We start from the raw sequence: 20524 nt of genomic DNA on the forward strand, positions 1-20524 counted from the left end.
AAACATGGGGACCAAGAATGAAAAGACTAAAGTTCTAATCCTGGCTCTCCCTCTGACTCAATTTCCTTGTCTGCAAAATGGGGATACTAGAAGTAGCTACCTGTAGTGGGTTGGATGGTGGGCCCCCAAAATATATGTTCACATGCTAATCCCTGTGAATATTACCTTAGTTGGAAAAAGGGTGTTTGCAAGTGTACTTAAGTTAAGGATCTTGAGGAGAGTTCATCCTGGATTATCCAGGTGGGCCCTAAATCCAATGACAGGTGTTCTTAGAAGAGAAAACCAGAGGAGATTTGAGACAGAAGGAGAAGACAAGGCGATGTGAAGATGGAAGCAAAGAATGCAGTGATGTGGTCACAAGCCAAGGAAGCCAGCAAGCACCAGAAGCTGGAAAAGGCAAGGAACGACATCTTCCCTAGAGCCTCTGGATGGAGCAGCCCTGCCAACACCTTGATTCCAGACTCTGGCCTTTAGAACTGTGAGAGAATAAATTTCTGTTGACTTACAACATGAAGTTTTTGGTAATTTATTACTGTCTCCAGAAACTAACACACAACCTCATAGAGCACTAAAAATGGGAGTAACAGTACCACCAATGTTGTAGGTTCACTATGAGGATTACGTTAATTAAATGAGTCGATCTTTGAAAAGCACTTAGAACAGTGCTCTATACCTAGTAAGCACCATTGAAGTACTAAGTGAATTTTTACAAAAAAGAACTCTGTAACGTCAATGCAACTGGTTGTTGATGACGTTGTTACTTTTCTGGACAGTGATCGGTGGACTGGACACCATAATACTGGAGCTCTTGTTAGATTACAGAATTGAAAAAATAATCAGGACGATGGTGAGAAGGTCAAGAAGAGTGGACTAATCTATAAGGTTCTTGGGAGTCTGAATGTTCTGTAAAAAGAATTTCTCAATTCTCAACACATTTAGGTCCTTGCTTCTCTACTGCCTGTCTCTACAATTCCTTAATCCCCAAACGCAATTTAGAACGGAATGCAGGGACCAGACGAGAAAATCACTTTTGTTGCCTCCGCTGGTACCCTAAAACCCTGCGAGGCGCCCAGAATGCAAAATTCCCAAGGCGATTCTTCACGACCACGTTCCATCTGCAGAAAACTACGACTCCCAGAAGGCTTTGGGTCCCCGGGGACGGACCGCAAAAAGGGGCGGAGTCTAAGAGAAGGTCGTTGGCCGATTCCATTGTCCAGAGCGGGAGGGGTCGCCTGGGCAGTTTGGGAGGAAACCGCCTTCCGATTGGTTGTAAACAGAAAGGCCGGCGTCCTGCGCGCGGTTGGTACGGTCCACGGGGACCTGGGCCGCCGCTGTCGGCTCTTAAGTTTCCCGGGCCGGGAGCGCGGGGCCTGCCGGGAAGGAGCCGGGACAGTTGTGCGCTGTGCCCGCGGAGGCGCGGCGGGCCTTCGACATGCAGAGCACGGACCTGGGCAACAAGGAGAGCGGCAAGATATGGCACCGCAAGCCGTCCCCGGCCACTCGGGACGGGTAAAGGCCGTGGCGTGAGGGCGCGGGCTGTGGAGGGGCATGGGGGCCGGGGAGGGCGGACCCGCGTCGACGGAGAGGCATTTGAGGTGCAGTTGGGGAGGGTCTAGGGGGTTTGGAGGTTAAGGTTCTGGCTCCGACGCTGCCCCGGATCCCTGGGTTGAGTGACCTCGGCACACGCAGGTAACCTGAGTCTCGTGTGCTGTGGATGCCACGATCCGCAGCGACCCCCTTCCCAGCCCTGGGGGCAGGGGTCTGGTCGGGTTCAGCCTGAAGCAGGAGGCGGGTGGTCCTCAGATCACGTGAGAGAACTTGCGCTTCCGGTGATGCCAGGACTCTGCCTGCCCTGATCATAGTACCCCTATGTAGTAGATGCTGGCACGTAGTAGATGCTCAGTAAATATCTGTTGCAGCTGGAAAGGAGCGCAAGAGGAGGAACGGATGCGGGGGGAGGAGACTAGTGCGCTTCTCTCTTTCTTCCAAATGCTGCAGTTTATCCATCCTTAAATCATTGTGTGTTCAGACAAGCATGCATCCATCAGCTATTTGCTGAGCGCCTACTATGTGCCAAGTTTCTAAGTGCTGGGGGACTGCAGCGTAACAAAACAAAGTTCTAGTTCTCTGGAGTTTGTATTTTAGCCTGTTTGTGTCGGAGGCAGAGGTGCACTTTCTACAATGCAGGAGGGCCTTCAGGTATAGCCAGCGCCGCTGCTTTTTTTTCTTTAAATAGACTTTATTTGTTAGTACAGTTTAGGTTCACAGCAAAACTGAGCAAAGGTATAGAGATTTCCCGTGTACCCCCCCCCCCCAACACATGCATAGCCTCCCCCATTATCAACATCTCCCACCAGAGTGGTACATCTGTTGCAGCTGATGAACCTACTTTGACAGATCATTATCACCTGAAGTCTATGGTTTACATTAGGGCTGGCTCTTGGTGGTTGTACATTCTATGAGTTTGGACAAATGTGTAATGACGTGTCCTCCATTCTAGTATCCTGTAGAGTAGTTTCACTGCCCTAAAAATCCTCTGTGTTCTGCCTATTCATCGCTCCTCCCTCAGCCCTTCTTTTCATTCTGTTCCCAGTTATCTGTCCTGTTTGAGGCTCAGCCTCTCTTGTGTGACTTTAATGGAAGCCTGTGCCCCAAAGTGGTGCCAATCACAACTTTGCTGTATCGCTTCAGTTCCTGTTTCAGAGTTCTAGTGATTTTCCTGTTGATCCTTTGGTTGCTCCTCAACAAATCAACAGACTTTAGGTGCCAGCTATGTGTGCCCAAAGCTCAGGGCCCAGCCTTGTACTAGCAGCTTGTTTGGTTTCTGGCTGCTGTCAGCCCCCTAACAATGCTGGTGTCCCTCACTTCCATTGAATACAAATTTTTCTGTAGAGTAGGGCTTTTCATTTCCAAATTTGGAGTTTATGTAAATAACAACCCTAGTTCTAATGTTCTCAAAATGTTCTAAAAGTCATTGCCAACCTACAGTAATTCTTTCTCTTGTTATAAAATATAAAACATGCAAGATTCAGAAAATGAAAGAAAAGTTCATTATGCAAATATCCTTATTTGCTTCTTCCACTAAAGCATAGCTTTCTTTTTGTTCATTGAAACCCCTTGTTATGGAGTTGAGAGAGGCAAGGAGCCCTGACCGTGGCGTCAGATGGACTTTAGTTGAAGTCAAAGTCTGTTTACTAGCTCTGCGACCTTAGGCAAGTTAATCGCTAAGACTGGAAGTGAAGGTCATCACACCTACGAGCCAGGGTTATCTTAGGGCATTATGAAGACTTTAAAATAGTCCCATGCATCTGGGTGTTCAGTCAATAGTTGATGTTTTTATTATGTTTAACGACTGAAGAACTCTGTCAGGCCACCTGTGAGCAATGGAAAGACGTTGCTGCAAAATAAATACTTGTGTGTGTGATTTATATGAACAATCAGAAGGACAGAATGTTGCTATTAATTGTAATTGTACCTAGATGGTAGGATTATAATCAATTTTATTTATTTTTTGGTGTTTCCTGTATTTCCACATTTTAACAATGATCATGTAATTTTGTAATTCAAACATAGTAAATGTTACAGAAAAAAGACTGGAGGGCTAGTCACTTGCTCTGAGTTTAGTCACCAGGGAACATTCTGATTTTATTACTTGCCAGTTCAGGACGTTTATTTTACCCCCTCTTGGGGATCTCAAAGAGAAAACAGAGCTGGACAGTAGTTTAAGTGGTAGAAAACACATTTTATTCAGGACTATTTCAATGGGGGAAAAGAGACCTCAGTATAGAGCCGGGTACAATCCGAATACAGCATGGGCCAGCGGGAACTTAGAGCCAAGGAGCAGAGTGAAGGTCAGTGGATGGAAACTTTCTAAAAGGAAACTTCTGGGGTAAGGAAGTCCTGGCTAAACTGACGAGCTGGATTCTTGCTGAAGACGGTCCAGGGGGAGCAGACATCCCCTGGAAGGTGGTGAAGGGTGAGGAACCTGATGGGATGTCAAGGGTGATCAAGTAGCAGGGGTAGGGGGTTCTGGTTAAACTCACTGAGCAGGGTTCTTGCTGAAACTAGGTTTCATAAGGAAGTGTGCAGATGGGCCTAGAAGAGGGTTCAGGCACCTGACTCACGTTTGCTCAAGCCAAGGATCTTTGTCAGGGACCAGATAAAAATAGCATTGTAAGAAGTTTGCGGTTTCCCCAAAATGAGTCTGAAAAGCCTTATGCTTAGATAAACTGAAGAAAATGTTTAATACACTTAATTCAATTTAGCATGCCTCAATGAAGGGATAATGAGGAAATAGACGTTTCTAATATTAAAATTCAGAAATTCACAAAAAGTCAATTAAGATCATTGTTTATGATTTAAAAACTATTGTTGCAATATAGAATGGGATTATGCTGATCTTTGTGCACCAAATATATACACATGTATTGTTTTAAGGAGTTAGTTATTCTGTGCTGCAAGTTTTATGAAGTTTTCTTTTCAGCACATTCATGGTACGTGATCTTCCTCTCAAAAGATAGTAACCTTAGACAAATATAGCTGCATGTTCTTAATAAAGTTTGTGTTTTCTGTTATAAACAAAATAAGCAGAATGTGATCGTTAAAGAATATGTGTAAAATACAGAAAAGTAGAAGGGGGAAAAAATTGGCCGTATTTCTATTACTCACAGACGACTGCTGTTAATATTTTAGTGTGTGTTCATTTTTTATTCCTGTGTGTAAGTTTTCCTTTTCTGTTTTTGGTAAACTTTCTTAATCTTTTGAATAGAAGTGTGATAAATATGGATTTTAAAAGAGTGACTTCTTAAAGCGCTCATCCGTTCAGCAGGCATGTTGTGAGTGCTTGTGTGTTGTGTGCCAAGTGCAGGCCAAGGTGTGGGATCCAGTGATGGGCAAACAGGGTCCCTGTGCTCAGCAAGCTCACCTTCGAGGGTATTATGGTAAATATATTAGAAATAAAACTAAAACTCATGTACACTTAATTCATGCTGAAGCCCTCCGTATCACAAAAATAAAATCTCACTAGGATGTCTTAAATTAGGATATTGAATTGAAATTTTTGTTACATCTGGTAGCTTGTGATTTATATATAACTCCCTACTTTTCACTAATTACATAATTTTTAGCAAGATTAATGTGTCCGTTGCTTAATGTAACAACTGCTCGATCTAGAATACATTCTCTTATCAAAGTCTATTGTTGTCAGTCACTTAAATCCCATGTTATAAATCTGTTCATGTATGTGTGTTATTTTTTTAATGTCTGTCTTTACCACTACACTGAAAGCTCTGTGAGGCAGGGCCCACGTCTATCAATTACTCTTGGCTCCCGGCTTATTCAGTGTCTGACACATAGTGAGTTTTCAGATATTTACTGAATAAATGAACAGTAGCTACTTTGATCATGAATAACTTTCTGAACGATTTTCAGAAATCATCGTAGGGTTGCTTCTAGGACAGGAAAAGGAGCGGCAGCCGGAGAGGGAGGAATGAATAGGCCAGAAAACTTCAAAATTAGTGAAGTATGCAACAGAAGCCATATTTTTCATAATATTAAGTAATTGTTGACATAGAATTTAATGTGTTTTGGTTTTTTTGACAGAATTATAGTGAACATCATTCACAACACTTCTGATTACCTTCCCAAAGTTCTGCGATTTTTGAATGTGGCTTTTGATAGCTCAGGTGATTGCTTACTTGCTGGCGACCATCAAGGAAATATCTATGTGTTTGACTTGTATGGAAACAGGTACGCAGATAGTTTTGATTTTTATCTTATTTAACAAGTTATTAATTCACTGACTATTTTAGTACCTGCTATTTATTATTTGTTCAGAAAGATTTATGAGGTTCTTGCTATATTTCAAGTACCTTGTGAAAAACTGTCATAAGTGCTGATGGAAGATAGTAGGAAAGGAGAGAAAGATAATATGATTAGATTTTTTTAGAGAATTAAAGTACTGGTTTAACAGTATCTCTAGTAGCTTGTTTTTCCTTAAATTTGAAAATTCGTTGTTCCTAACTTATCTGTTAATATCTGGTACTTCATTAGGCAATTTAGAAAGAACACAGTTTCCTTTTGTATGTTCTTGTCACGGTATACCAGATCCAGGAACTTTGAAAAACCATTCCTCACTCCTCTTTCTCTGCTCTTTCTTTGCTAACAATTTAGTCCAAAAGCAATTAGGTGGGATTGACCAGCCTAGGCATCCGTGCAGCCGGGGTAGGCAGGAGAGAGAGCTGCATCGGCCTGGCCATGGGGTCAGAAGGTGTCTGTGCAGGGATGAGGCAGTCATGGGAAAGACAGCGGGCTTTGATCAAATGAGTAAATATGTTGAGGATAATGGGGGCAGATTTCTCACTGTTGGAAAGAGGAGTTACAAATATGGAAAGAGAGAAAAGAAAACTAGAATGAACGTGGGACTGGATTGGAGTTGGATGTATCACTGTGAACTCTTGGTTTTGAATATATATAGCAAGACATAAAAATGGAGGGGGGTGTGTGAGAGAATGAATGAATTATATGTATGTATATTTCCCTAGCTTTGTCCACTCAGAGGGCCCAGAAGCAACAGCACCCCAGTAGCAGTGAATATACTCAGTGCCCAGTTCTCCTTTTCTAAATACCACTAAACTCTGCTGAAACGAGTCAGGAATCCTTGCAGGAGTGGCCAGTTTCAGGATGGAGGCAGGGAAAGTACAAGATACCCCTACATTTTATAGCCAGAAAGAAGGGATTGTTTAAAGAATGAGGGGGATGTGTCAAAAGTACACAAGTGTCAGCTTGATGGAGCTCCCTCTGGCCATACTGGAGACAATTTGAGCATCAGAATAAATAATGATACTAATGGGTCAAAACCCATTCGATAAAGTAGAAATCCATGACTTCATGCTGCAATCAATAAACAAACAAATAGTTTAGTGGGAACAGATATTTGCATATTAGCAAAGTACCTCCCCACAAAATACTTATTAATTACAGAGGAAGTAAGAGTGAAGAAGCCTGGCAAACACCACCTTAATGAAATGATTAAAGTTAATATAAACAGTGGTGAGAGAAATCAAAATGTGCATGCCACCTGATCGGATGCAGCAAAAAGAATACAGGTCACTTCTGTGATATTCTGCCAAAGACATGCACACTGAATCTAATCGGTGGGATCACCAGACAAAGCTAAATTAAGGGCGGGGCATTGTTTAACAAGACCGGCCTGTAATCTTCACAAGGGTCAAGGTCATGAAAGCTGTCGAAAGACTGGAGAACTAGTCCAGATTGAGGGAGATTAGAGCCATGACAAAGGCATGAATTTGGACTGATCCTTTTACTCTAAAAGACATTGTTGGGACAACGGGCAAAATCGAATGGGGAGTTAAGGATTTGATGGTGGTAATATGTAAATTTCCTGATTTTGATTGTTATAGGTTGATTATATGGGAGACTTTCCTTGTTTGTGGGAAACCTAATCTTGGGAACTTATTCTCAAATAGTTCAGGAAAAGAAGAGGTCATATATGATTTATTTATCTCTGACTTACAAGGTAGAAATCTGTTAATCTTTGTTTCTGCTCTTTACCAAAAAAATTCTCTTCTTTACCAAAAATTCTCCCATGCTTTACTCTTGCCCAGCCTACCCTGCCAATTCCCAATCTTTAATCAATACAACTGTCTTTTCTTTGCTGCCACTGCTAAACAAAATCAGACAATTGTTGATTGACTCTATAGAATAATGAACTTCAGCATCAGCAATGCTTAGCACTTCGTTTGCTTGTCTGTCATTACTTGCTTTTCCCATTCTCCTCTGAGTATTCCAAACCGCTACCAATTTCCTTGTGTTTCACTCTACTTTTATTCTGACTGCCTAGCCTCCTAATTCCTGAGAACATAGATGCCTGCAAGCTTCCTCCTTTCCTCCTCCCCAGCCACGGTCTCAGGTACATCTGTGAGTTTCACCATCCCTGCTTCTCTGCTACCTTATTCATAAAAATAGGTGATCCTAATTTCTTCCAGTGCTAATCTCTATCTTCTACAGCCTCCTCTGGGACTTCGCACCATGAGTGTTCCTTTTATTTTGTCCCCTGTCCCTTTTCTCTGTATGACTATTCATGGCTGAGCAGAGGAGTAAATGGCAGAGCTGATACTTGAAACCAGGCCTGTCTGATTCTAAAGCCCACTACAGTGGGCTCCCTCAAACTCTTCCTAATGCCTAATTCAATGGTCTCTGCATTCTCATCTTACTAAAGTATTAAACACTCTTGTCTTCCCCTCCCCCCCTGATAGTTTTTTCTTTGGCTTCAAGGTACAACTCTTTCCTGATTTTCTACCTCTCTTGCCATTTTTCCCTTGTTTTGCTGACTCTTGCCCCGGTGCCTACCCCTTTATCGTTTGTGCTCCACAGGCGTCTGCCCTGGGCCTGCTTCCTTCCATACTCCATGGCTTCCCTTTGATATTCTCACCACCACCCAGCCTCAGGCTTCAGCTACCCTCTAAATGCTATTAACTCAGATCACTTCTGTTCCTACTGGATACCTTCTAGATTGGACCGTCCAGTGTGGTAGCCACCAGCTGCATGTCACTCTTGAGACCTTGAAAGACGGCTGGTCCAAACTGAGATGTGGTGTTAGTGTAAATAAATTTTGGGTTTTGAAGATTTAGTATAAAAAAAAAAGAATGTAAACTATCGCCTTAATAATTTCTTGATTGATTAAATGTTGAAATGATAATATTTTAGATATATACCGAGTTAAATAAAATATGTTACTAGGATTAATTATACTTGTTTCTTTTTACTTTTTTAATGTGGCTCCTAGAAAATTTTAAGTTACACATGTGGCCCTCATTATATTTCTTTTGGACAGCACAGCTCTAAATGTTCTGCAAAGGCCTTAAACTCAACATGTTTATAACCAGGCTTATTATTTCCTACTCTCAAACTTGTTCCCCTTTGCCCAAGCTTGAAAACTTAATTTTTTTGGTAAATTAAATTCCAGTTTTTGCCACGAACTCTGCTAAGCACTTGTATATCATTTCATTTTATCGTCACAACAAACTTATGAGATAGGTATTCTTCATTTTACACCCGAGGAATTCTTGATTCTTCCCTCTTCATGCCATATCTGACACATCACCAAGTCTCTTTCCGCTTGACTTCGACGCCTCTCTTATTAGCCCTTTCTATTTTATGCCCCTAACTCTGGTTGAGATTCTCTGTAGCAGCTTGCTGTCTTAATAATCTCTTCTTCTTTCTTGCGCTATCCGTTTGCCATTCCTGCCAGAATCATCTTCCTAAAAGACATGCCTGCTCATAATTCTGCTGTGCTGCAAACTTTTGACGGCTCCCATTCGCGTGAGTAAAATCCAAGAGCCTTTACATGGCGCCTGGCGTTCTTCATCATCTGGTTTTGGCCTACCAAAGTGGGAGCTCATTTTTCTGGGTTTTATTTTCTTCATCTCTAAGGATTCCTCAATGTAAAATTTATGATTATTGGAAGAATTTCTGATACTAATGCAGTCATCTCTTACTAGGTTTAATCTTGTTCAGCGAACAGCACAAGCTTGCACAGCTCTGGCCTTTAATCTCCATAGGAAGTCTGAATTCCTTGTGGCATTAGCTGATTATTCTGTTAAATGTTTCGATACAGGTAAGAATTCCTCCTGTTTACCTTTTGAAGCAGAGTAAAATGTAGACTGAAGTACCGCAAGGAGTTTGCCAATCTGTACAGTTTGGGAGAGTCCCCATAAGACGGACCTCACTTCAGACACTAACCACAAGTTTGGGGGTCCCAGGGCCACCCTGATGTCAGATCAGCTGGCTGCAAATTCAAGGTTCCCGACAACTACCCTCAGGTTTGATAGTTCACTAGAATGACTCACAGAACTCAGAAAAGCACTATGCTTATGATTATAGTAGTTTTAATGTAGCTAAAGGATACAAATTAGAACCAGCCAAAGAAAGAGAAGCATAGGGTGGAATCTGGGAGGCTCCCAAAGGAGAAGCCTCTGTTGTCTTCAGGGACACATTACCCTCGGCATTGGTGTGTAGCCCTCTGCACTGAGTATTGCCAAACCAAGACATTCACCCAAGCTGTGATATCCAGAGTTCTTACTGAGGCTCCTAATCATACGAGTGATTGATTGGATTGTTGCCTACTTGGTGGAACTCAATTTCCAGCCCTCCTCCTCTCTGGAGGTCGGGCTGATATCACGTGGCCCCAGCCCCAACCTTCTAATCACTCACATGGTTGGTCTCTCTGGTGTGGCCAGCCCCGACTCTGAGGTTCACTCCTTAGCACATGCCATCTGCTGTGAGGTCTGAGGACCTACCAGGAATGACAGACACTCCTATCACTGAGGAAACCCCAGGGTTTTAGAGGTTGCCTCCCAGGAGGCTGGACAAAGGCCAGAGGGGCCAAAGACCTCTCTTTGAGGGCCAGACTCCTTACTGCACAGATACAAGAATAATATTTTTTAATATAACCTGTGTATTTTATACAACATTGTGTTTTTTAATAGGGAACTTAGAGTTCTCTAAAATGAAGCTCTTATTAGCAAAAAAAAAATATCTCAGGGCCAGCCCAGTGGCATAGTGGTTAAGTTCACATGCTCTGCTTCAGTGGCCCAGGGTTTGCAGGTTCGGATCCTGGGTGCGGACCTAGCACCACTTGTCAAGCCACACTGTGGTGGCATCCCACATAAAATAGAGGAAGATGGGAACAGGTATTAGCTCAGCAACAGTCTTCCTCAAAAAAACAAATAAATCTCAATTGTATTGTTTTTTCTTGTTATTAAAGTAATTGTTATATTTAGAAAGATATATAAATGATAATAACAATAGTAATAATAGTGATAGCAGACACTTATATAGTATTTACTCTTCACCAAGTATTGCTCTATGACTATACATATTAATTAATTTTAGTCATCATAATAACCCTTGGAAATGGATACTGTTTTCCCCATTTTGCAGATGTGGAAACCGAGGCGCAGAAGTAACTTGACCTAGGTCTCATAGCTTGTGAGCGGTAGAGCCAGGATTCCTCATCTGTAGTCTAGCTGCGGGGTCCCTGCTCTTAATCACTGCTCCTCTCTCACTGTCCACGCAGGAAGGAAAAGCAGTCATGCTTCAGGATGTCCAGAGATGCAGTCAGTGTTTTTATAACAGGGACCTCTCTTTCCAGTCTGTTTTCTATGCATAGACCTTTTCTAACAAATATATGATCATCCTATCTATATTGTTTTGTGGAATCATTTTCTAAGCCTCATAGAAAATTAATATAGTATATTTAAAATCAGTACCTAATATTCTACTCTATAGATGTTTACAGTACTATAATTATTTAACCTGTAACCTACTTTGGGCCTTTAAACTGTTTCCAGTTTTTGGTATTACAAACACTACTGTCACAGAATTTCTGAAAAACTAAGTCTTTATCCTCATCTGGGATTGCTTTCCTTGGATTTCACCCATTCTCTTTTCCTCTCTTCTTAGTTCCTCTGTTGGTAGTCTCTTCAGTCTTATTGAACCCCCCCCCCCATTGAAGCCCCTTCCTTAGATGTTGTCTCCACCTCCCTCTTTCGTCACTGCCACATCCTGCTGCTTCACAGCATCCATCAGTGGATTCTGACTCCTGCTCCCCCCACTCCATGCTGCTGAGGCTTCCAGCTCCCAGGTCATTAGTAGCCGCTGATTGTTTAGATCCTCTTTGTGCGTTTCACCCTGCTTCTCAGTAGCGTTTACCACTTTGGGTTACTTTAGGAGTCTTAGTCTTCCTACTCCTCTCTCTCTGGGTTCTCCTCCTGCCTTTCCGGCTGCTGCTTAGTTGTCTCTCTCCTGGATTCTTCTAGTAGTTTCTAGACTTCTGGATTTTTGACCCAATTAAAAAGAAAAAGTAGAGGAACCCACACAGGTTGTTAGCTTTTGATTTTGCTAATTGACATTGGAAAAAACAATAGAACTTCATTTTATAAACCAAGGGATTTCTTAAACATAACCTTATACGGATATAATACAAAATTAAAAGCCAGTACTTTAAAATTTAGCTTTATGAAAAGCTCATTACATGATCCTAATTTTTCTCATTTTACTCAGGGCCAATGAGAACTTGGTCATTAATTAATGCCAGACTTTACACTGATGTTTGGAACCACTACCCTCTCCCTAAGGGTTTATCTGTTCCTCCGTCTTCAGTTTTGACCTACTTTGTATCTTAATGTTTCCCAGATTTACATCTTGCTTTCTGACTATTCTCCTCAATTCCATCTTTCTGGAGGAAAAAATTCTGATCGTAAAAGCAAAACATGTCCACTGTCGAAAACTTTGGAAACACAGAAAAATGTAAAGAGAAACTAAAAATCACTTGTAATTTTACTACACATTGATAATTATCATGAATAGTTTTTGACATTTTCCCTACCAGCCTGTTTCCTCTGCTTGTTTGTGACATGCACATGTACACACACACATGCACCTCAGAATCAATGTTAGAAATCAAATTCGTCTCTTCTTCCCACACTGCTAAATCTGTTCCTCCTTATGTGTTTCTTACCTCGTTTAATAGTATAGTATCACCATCTGTTTCCAGAGCTAAACTGGAACCGCTGGAGTCTTAACTCCTCTTGTATCTTAACCCATCCATTTGATCACTAACCCCTTTGATTTTTCTCCTTCCTAGCTCTAATTTCTTCCTTTCTCCATTGCCACATTCTTAGTTTAGACCCTGCTTATCTCCTGCCTGGATTACTACAGCAGCAAATAAATGAGTTGTCTTGACTAATCTCTTCCCCCTTTCCAGTATATCTACCATATGTCTTCAGAGTGCTCTTTCTAAAACACAGACCAGAACTGGTGCTCCTCAACATGAAACCATTACTCACACGAGAAAGCCCGAACTCCCTAGTGTTGCATTTAAGGCTGTTCTTAAACCCTTTGTCAGCCTCATCTCCTTATACCTCCATGATACACACATTACTAATGTGTCCCACAGTGCAGCTTATCACCTAGCCACAGCCTTCCATTTCTGTGGGTGTCAGTGGAGGTGCCTCGTGTAGTACCTGGCCATCAGTTGAATCAGTTCTTGGGTGATACATAGTGTTGCACCTGTCTGTCTGTTGTACTTTTCCCCTCAGTCACCAAGGAGCTGGTTAGCTGGATGAGAGGCCATGAGTCGTCAGTGTTTTCGATCTCCGTGCATGCATCGGGGAGGTATGCCATCACCACTTCCTCTGATACGGCACAGCTCTGGGACTTGGACACCTTTCAGAGGAAGCGGAAGCTGAATATTCTCCAGTCTGTGGGTATACAAAAGGTCAGTGAGGGCTTCTCGGGCTCGTTCTTGGTGAGCAGGATTTATAGATGATATAAGAGTGATGATTCACTTTGTCCCACGTATCTATGTTCTCATAACTCTGCCACAAGCAAAGCGAAGTGGCCTGCAGAACTGAAAATGTTGCCTGTGGCTGCAGTTTATAACTTACTGAGCTTTTCTTCTTTTTTTTTTTTCCAGTTATTATTGTAGTCTGTAACTTCAGCTTTAGTGAGATGATAGTTTTTATTTAGCTGATTGGGTTTGTTTTAGTTTTTAAACCCTCGCCCCAAAATTTTGTTATGAAAAATTTCAGACATGCAGCAGATTTGTGAGGATTTCGCAGTGGACTCATGACACTCATCATCTATAGTCCACCATTAACAAGTTCCTGTACTATACTTTCCTTCACTGTATTTATATGTTACTAAACTATATTATGGACCTATCTATCTTTCTCTCCCTCTGTTCAGTAATTCACTTTTTTTCTTGTTTGCGTTTTGAAGTAAAGTGAAGACATCTGTATATTTGCCCATAAATACTTAAGCCTGCATTTAATTGACTAGGGTTCAGTATTTGTTGATGTAAAATTTATATATAATGAAATGCACAAATCTTAAGTATTCATTTGTTAAGTTTTGATAAATACATACACCTTTATAACCTGTGCAGACCTGTCATTACCATCATCCCAGAAAGTTCCATCCTATCCCCTCGCAGGTAAACACTGATGTTTTTCCACCACAGATTAGTTTTGTGTGTTCTAAAATTTCACGTAAATAGAGCCAGTCAGTAGTGGTATATGTAAAGCTTTTTTCATTTAGCATAATGTTTTTGAGATTCATCCATGTTGTTGTGTGTATCAGTAGTTTGTTCCTTTTTATTACTGATCAATATTTCATTGGCTACGTATATCACTTTTTTAAAAAAAATCTTTTTGTTCTTAAGCTTTAATTTTTTTCTATTTGATTGACCACATACTGTTTTCAGAATCATCTGAGCCTCCCGTGTGATTAATTATTTTGCCTCGGGTTATATTATACATGCAGTGTTGCTTTTAATTTCTTGATTATTAAACATGAACATCTAGCAGTGCATGCCAACCACAAATTTGTTTTGTAGTCTCCATGGAAATCCCAGAGTTCTTTAGTTTGCCTTTAATAATTAAAAAAAGGTAAAAGTTGTAGCTAGCTTATTCATCAGGGACTTAAGCCAAATGACTTAGTAGGTCTTTTCTTCTTTAATTGCTTTAGTACTTAAATTCAATTTTAAATTCCAAAGAAGAGAGCACTGGGAGTTGAACCCACAATGGAAACAGAGTTATGAAATGACACAAAAACCATCTGTTCTTTTACCATGAAATTAAAATTAGTATACACTGGATGGTTGCCAATTCTAACCTTGCTTCGTCATTTAGACATTTTAGTTTAAAAAATAAGACTCCAAATGTTAGTGATAGAAGAATAAAATTAAATGTAGAAAATGGATGTATAATATGCAGTAGTCATATAAGTACGCATATAATATGCAGTACACATATATATTGTTCTAAAATAACAGAACATTGTAGTCTGTAAGTTACTAGCAAACTTTTTCTCAAAGGATCAGATAGTAAATAGTTTTGGTTTTGCAGGCCAAGAGCAAGATTGAGGATATTATGTGTGTACTTATGCAGCCATCTAAAATGAAATAATTTAAAAATGTAAACACCATTCTTAGGTCCTTGGCTATATAAGACGTGGAGATGGCTCAGGTGGTTGCCACTTCTGGCTTATTCTGTTGAAAATAGGAAATAATTGTAAACTTATCTTAAAGTAAAATTTTTATTCTTATCAAGTTTTTACTAAACCTGTATTTTTATTCCAGTTTCTCTATTTTAAGTAGAACTTTTGTGATCTTTTTTCTCTTTATAACATATGGTAACACGTGATGCTATGGGTCTCATTTTATGGTGGCTCTTTTAATCTAAAACAGCCTCCCACCGTTTTTTTTCCATGACATTAGTTTTGTTTGAGACACAGACCAGACCAATTGTCTTGAAAAATGCCCCACACTCTGGATTTGTCTTACTATTCCCTCATTACATCATTTAACTTGTCCTCTCACCTGTGTTTCTTATAAACTAGAACTTAATTCTAAAGGCTTGAGCAGATTCGTGTTAAATATTTTTGATACGCGATTTATGTGTAAGATGAAAATAGTAATGGCACTTCAGGGTTGGTTTCAGGATTGAGTGTGACCCGTCGTGTGCAGGCACTTAGCACAATGCTTTTCGTGTAGTAAGTGCTTTGTGAAAGCTGCAGCTGCTGCTGTTTCTGTTACTGTTGTTATTGTTACTATTATCTACAATTATTGTTATTTATGATCTAGCTCTGTTATGGGATTATCTCAGCGCAATTACAGATCTTCTTAAAAATCTGTAAGGCAACTGTATTGTTTTTCTTTTGACTACGTTAAATAGATGCACAATCTCTTATTAGCAATTCAAACATCCAGAAATTTTTAAATAACTGACTTGGTGGCAAAATCTCATCTGACCTGAATTCATTTGGCAGTAAAACCTGAAGTGCATTTCATGAAGCTAAAATATTAATATGTTTGAGTATGGACGCTACAGGTCACCTGAGAGTTCCACATAATATTACAGAGTATGCATTGTATTACCTTTCTCAAATCAGAAATATTGCTGAATTCTGGAGCACATCTGATCCAAAGAATTTCAGATAAAGAACTATGGACCTTTGATTTCGAAATGTTTTTAAAGAACCTACCACTCCAACCTCTTGCCACTGTTTTTTGTACCTAGCAATAGCAGTAATTTAACACTAATAGTAATAGATACCAATTTTTGAATGCTTACTATGTACCCAACATTCTGTAGCTATTTTTAAGCTTAAATAATCCTAAAATGTAGATACTAATAATCCTCGTTTTACAAACGGGGAAACAGAAGTTCAGAAACATTAAGTAACCTGCCCGGTGTCACATAGCTTATAAGAGAGTTGCCATTTGGGGCTGGCCTGTGGTCGAGTGGTTAAGTTTGCGTGCGCCAGTACAGTGGCCCAGGGTTTCACCGGTTCCAATCCTGGTGCGGACATGGCACCACTCATCAGGCCATGCTGAGGTGGCGTCCCACACAGCACAGCCAAAGCCACTGACAACTAGAATATACAACTATGTACTGGGGGGCTTTGGAGAGAAGAAGAAGAAATAAAAGAAGATTGGCAACAGATGTTAGCTCAGGTGCCAATCTTTAAGAAAATTTTAAAAATTTAAAGAGAGTTGTAATTTGAATCCAAGCCAGTCTTGCTCCAAAGTCATCCCATTGCACCACACTACCTCTCAGGTAAACAAGTCACGCGTCTTCACAGTCGTAAATTTTTAATTTTTTGTTGATGCTTGGAGGTAGAATATTTAGCTTTTTCTTTAGGAATTTTGGAGTAAATCCTGGGATTTCTCATTACTGTGGCTTAGTGTGTATCGGAAAAGGTTTTGTGATGGATATCAGAAAACATTTAATAGAGTGTGTTACTGAACTTAGTTCCGTCTCTCTATACACTGGGCACGCACTAGATTTTTGCTCAGTTGTACGTTTGACCTTAACTTGCTCTTACTACTATCCTGAACTCTTTCTCTGAAAACAACTCATGTACTTCTCTAAAATGAATTGGAAAGCTAGGATTTGCATATTTTATAAGGAGATCTGCAGCCCCATCCTTGTACCCAGCCCTCCAAAAAGTCCATTTTGTTAGTACTTTTGAAGTTTTCTCGAAGCTTTTTATGTTTGTCAAGAGATGACACTATCTAAATAATGACATGATTCATTAGGAACAATTTTATAATCATTAAAATCTGGCAATTAAAATCACAGATCTGGTAATGAATAATCATGTAAGCCATAATCTATCACAGCCTTGCCCCTAAAATAGCACTTGATGCTCATTAACTTTTAAGCTTTTGCTTCTCTCAGTAGGAACAAACTTTATTACTTTTCTAGAAAAATATTGCAGACTATAATGAAAACTTTGTCACTTTTTTTTGACATTGGTTTTGAAACCATCTTTTAATGTTTTCTTTATAGATTGTAGGTTATTCGTTGCACATTCTTTCTATGAGACCTGTATGTTAGAAGTCTTCCTACGTAATGAATCTGTTGGCAAAAGATGTACCGAGATTGTCTTTGACAAAGTGAGCCAAGGACAAAAGTGAGGAACTGGGTCAGGCAAGGACAGCAACACCTTACGTAGTTGAGTGAGCATTTTTATTGAGTCTTAACCCTGAGTAGATTGTTTTCATTAACCAATGTGTTCTATTGTGCATTATGTATATGTGTATGTATGGGGTTTTTTTAGCACTATTTGTTATTGAAAAAAGAGATACTATTATATGTGTATGAGAAAAACAGTTTATGATAATAGCCTGCAACTATTGTTATGAAAATTATGGCTTACAGCCCCCTGAAACTTTTATAGTAATAATAACTTTTAGAATCATTTCCTAACTGTATGTATATAATAGGCTGGGTGACAGTAACACAAATTAGATGCAAGGCTGCAGCAGCATTCATATAGGTGCCTTGTTGACCCATTATTTTTGCAACAGTGAGCAAAACTGTGGTAGATGGGTGTTGCTCCTGATCTTCCCCTGAACAGAGTGAGTTCTGGCCTGCTCTTTTTCAGTACTGTGATGACGGTTTTATCCAGATGCTAATACTCAGGAGATATTCCGATACAGTGCTAAAAACAACGGTGCTGACCACTCATCCCCAAAGAATGTAGCATTCCAAGAGAAGACAGGCCTCCTCCTGACACTAGTAAAGTTGTGAAGCTGTGTGACATCAGGGGTCAGAAGGAGAGGCCAGAAATTCTTAAAGGTCTCTGCCTCCTCAGTGAGTCTCTGCTCCTCTCTTTTCAGCGTAGAAGCAATCGTATATTTTAAAAAATAATAATAAGGCTTGCAAAGACACACCAGTAGAAACAATAATGAAATATGTTCAAATATAAGGTGTTATAATAAGATATAATGCAAGTAAGAAGGTCATTCTAGATGGGAATCAAAGAATAAATAGCTAAAGATGTAACTAACAATTGAATCATGTGAAACGTCTCAAGCTATTCGAGGGGATTTGTTTTGAGAAGATGGGCAGGAGTATTTTGTCCTCAGGGCATTGCTTTCTTCCATTTTCTTTCCTTCTTTCTTTTCCTTTTTTCCCTTCCTCCCTTTGTGTGTTTTACACAGGTGACACACAAAATATATATTTGAGGCCATTTGAACTCTTAATACGAGAAAATATTGGTCAGTTTTAATTAAAATTTTATATTATCAAAACCAAGCATTGTTTAGTGCTTATGTAATAGAAAAATAGAAATTAGAAGAATTATATTTTGAACTTTGCTATCAATTATCTCATTCGTCCATTAAATAATTGAACCTCTAAGAAAATATGACCATCTATTTGTTTTCAACTTTTTACTTTTATAAATAATGCTTAACAAACATTTGTATACATTTATCTTAAAGCACTTTGCTGGATTGTTTCCAAAAGATTAACTCTTATAAGTAGATTGACTAATTCAGAAGAGATATATATTTTTAAGGCAGTTGCGATAGGTTGTACAATATCTTTAACCAGTTTTTGCTATCAGCAGCAATGTATGAAAATGCCTTTTCCTGTACTTTCACCAGCATTTTGTAATTTTTTGTGTGTGGTTTTATTTATTTTTATTTTTTTGGTGAGGAAGACTGACCCTGAGCTAACATCTGTACCAGTCTTCCTCTATTTTGTATGTAGGAGACCACCACGGCATAGCTTCATGAGCCATGTGTATGTCCGCACCCTGGATCTGAATCCACAAACCCCAGGCCACCAAAGCAGAGCATGCAACCTTAACCACTGCCCACAAGGCTGGCCCAAGCATTTTGTATTTTCAACATTTATCAGTAGTTAGTATTGAATGCAGTGTTTATATTAGTATATAGTTTATAAATATAATTCACATGTTACTTTATGTATAGTTTATGCATGTGTGTGCATTTAAAAACAAAATAAATTTGGGGGCCAGCCCCACGGCCAAGTGGTTAAGTTTGCATGCTCCACTTCAGCAGCTCAGTGTTTCGCCGGTTCAGATCCTGCTCCTGGACCCAGCACCCGGCCCACATAGCAGAACTAGAAGGACCTACGACTAGAATGTACAGCTGTGTACTGGGGGGCTTTGGGGAGAAGAAGAAAAAAAAGACTGGCAGCAGATGTTAGCTCAAGGCCAATCTTTAAAAACAAACAAAAATAAATTTGATACACATAAAAGGGTATCTCATTACTTTCATTTGAACCTTTTATAAGGTTAAATATTTATAAATTGTTACTTAATATTTCATGAATTTTAGTCATTATAGTCACCTACTTTTTATTTAAAGGTGAATACCTTTTCTTTTAGTTTATAGTAATATGTGAAATATCAGTATTACCCTCTGTCTTATAGTGTAAATATATTTTTCTCCAGTTTAAGAAAAAATAATTTTAAAAAAGAAAAATTGACTACTTGTATAATTTTAAATTTAACGAGGGCTAAATGATCCAATAACTTTTTTTCTCCCTCTTTAGGTTTTCTTTCTACCATTGAGTAATACCATCCTCAGCTGTTTTAAAGATAATTCCGTCTTCGCCTGGGAATGTGATACTCTTTTTTGCAAATATCAATTGCCAGCTCCACCAGAAAGCTCCAGTATATTATACAAAGTGTTTGCTGTGACCAGGTGATGTGCGTTTTAAGATACTGAGAATTTTTAAGAAATATAACTTCCAGTGAAATTTTACAAATTTTCATTCTACATCTCATTGTCATCTGAGGAAAAGTTTCCTTCAAATTTAGATATGGTCTATAGAACTTTTTTTTTAATTTTATCATGGGAAATTTAAAATAAACGTAAAAATATAAAAGTTCATGAACCCCTGAGTACGGTATTCTCATTAGCTATAATAATCATCAACTAGCAGCCACTCCTTTTTATCTATAACTCTGTGTACTACTTCTCTACTGCATTATCTTAAAGCAAAGACAAAGCATATCGTTTCATCTGTAAATATCTCCATGTGCATTTCTAAAGGATAAGGGCCCTTTTTGAAACACAACCATAGTGCTATTATCACACTTTTTAAAAATTAGTAATTTCTTAATATTGTCATATAGCTAATCATTATTCAGATTTCCCTGATTTATCTAATTGTTT

General features: G+C 39.4%; 1 protein-coding gene across 13 annotated transcripts in view; it reads left to right on the forward strand.

Annotated features, from left to right (window-relative positions):
• The window catches only part of TBC1D31 (TBC1 domain family member 31), an 87167-nt gene that overhangs the window by 20646 nt on the left and 45997 nt on the right, over window positions 1-20524 (forward strand). For 2 of the 13 annotated variants that reach the window (XM_070221782.1, XM_070221783.1), the window contains exons 1-5: window positions 1285-1509; window positions 5602-5748; window positions 9522-9637; window positions 13122-13300; window positions 19899-20050. In XM_070221782.1, coding sequence (XP_070077883.1) covers window positions 1433-1509; window positions 5602-5748; window positions 9522-9637; window positions 13122-13300; window positions 19899-20050 — 671 coding nt within the window. In that variant the 5' untranslated portion in view covers window positions 1285-1432. Of the gene's footprint in view, window positions 1-1165; window positions 1524-5601; window positions 5749-9521; window positions 9638-13121; window positions 13301-19898; window positions 20051-20524 lie in introns of those variants that run through there. The other 11 variants (XM_070221787.1, XM_070221784.1, XM_001497517.5 and 8 more) reach the window with 10 other exon arrangements.

Source organism: Equus caballus, chromosome 9, assembly GCF_041296265.1.
Source record: "Equus caballus isolate H_3958 breed thoroughbred chromosome 9, TB-T2T, whole genome shotgun sequence".
In the NCBI taxonomy this organism is placed as follows: domain Eukaryota; kingdom Metazoa; phylum Chordata; class Mammalia; order Perissodactyla; family Equidae; genus Equus; species Equus caballus.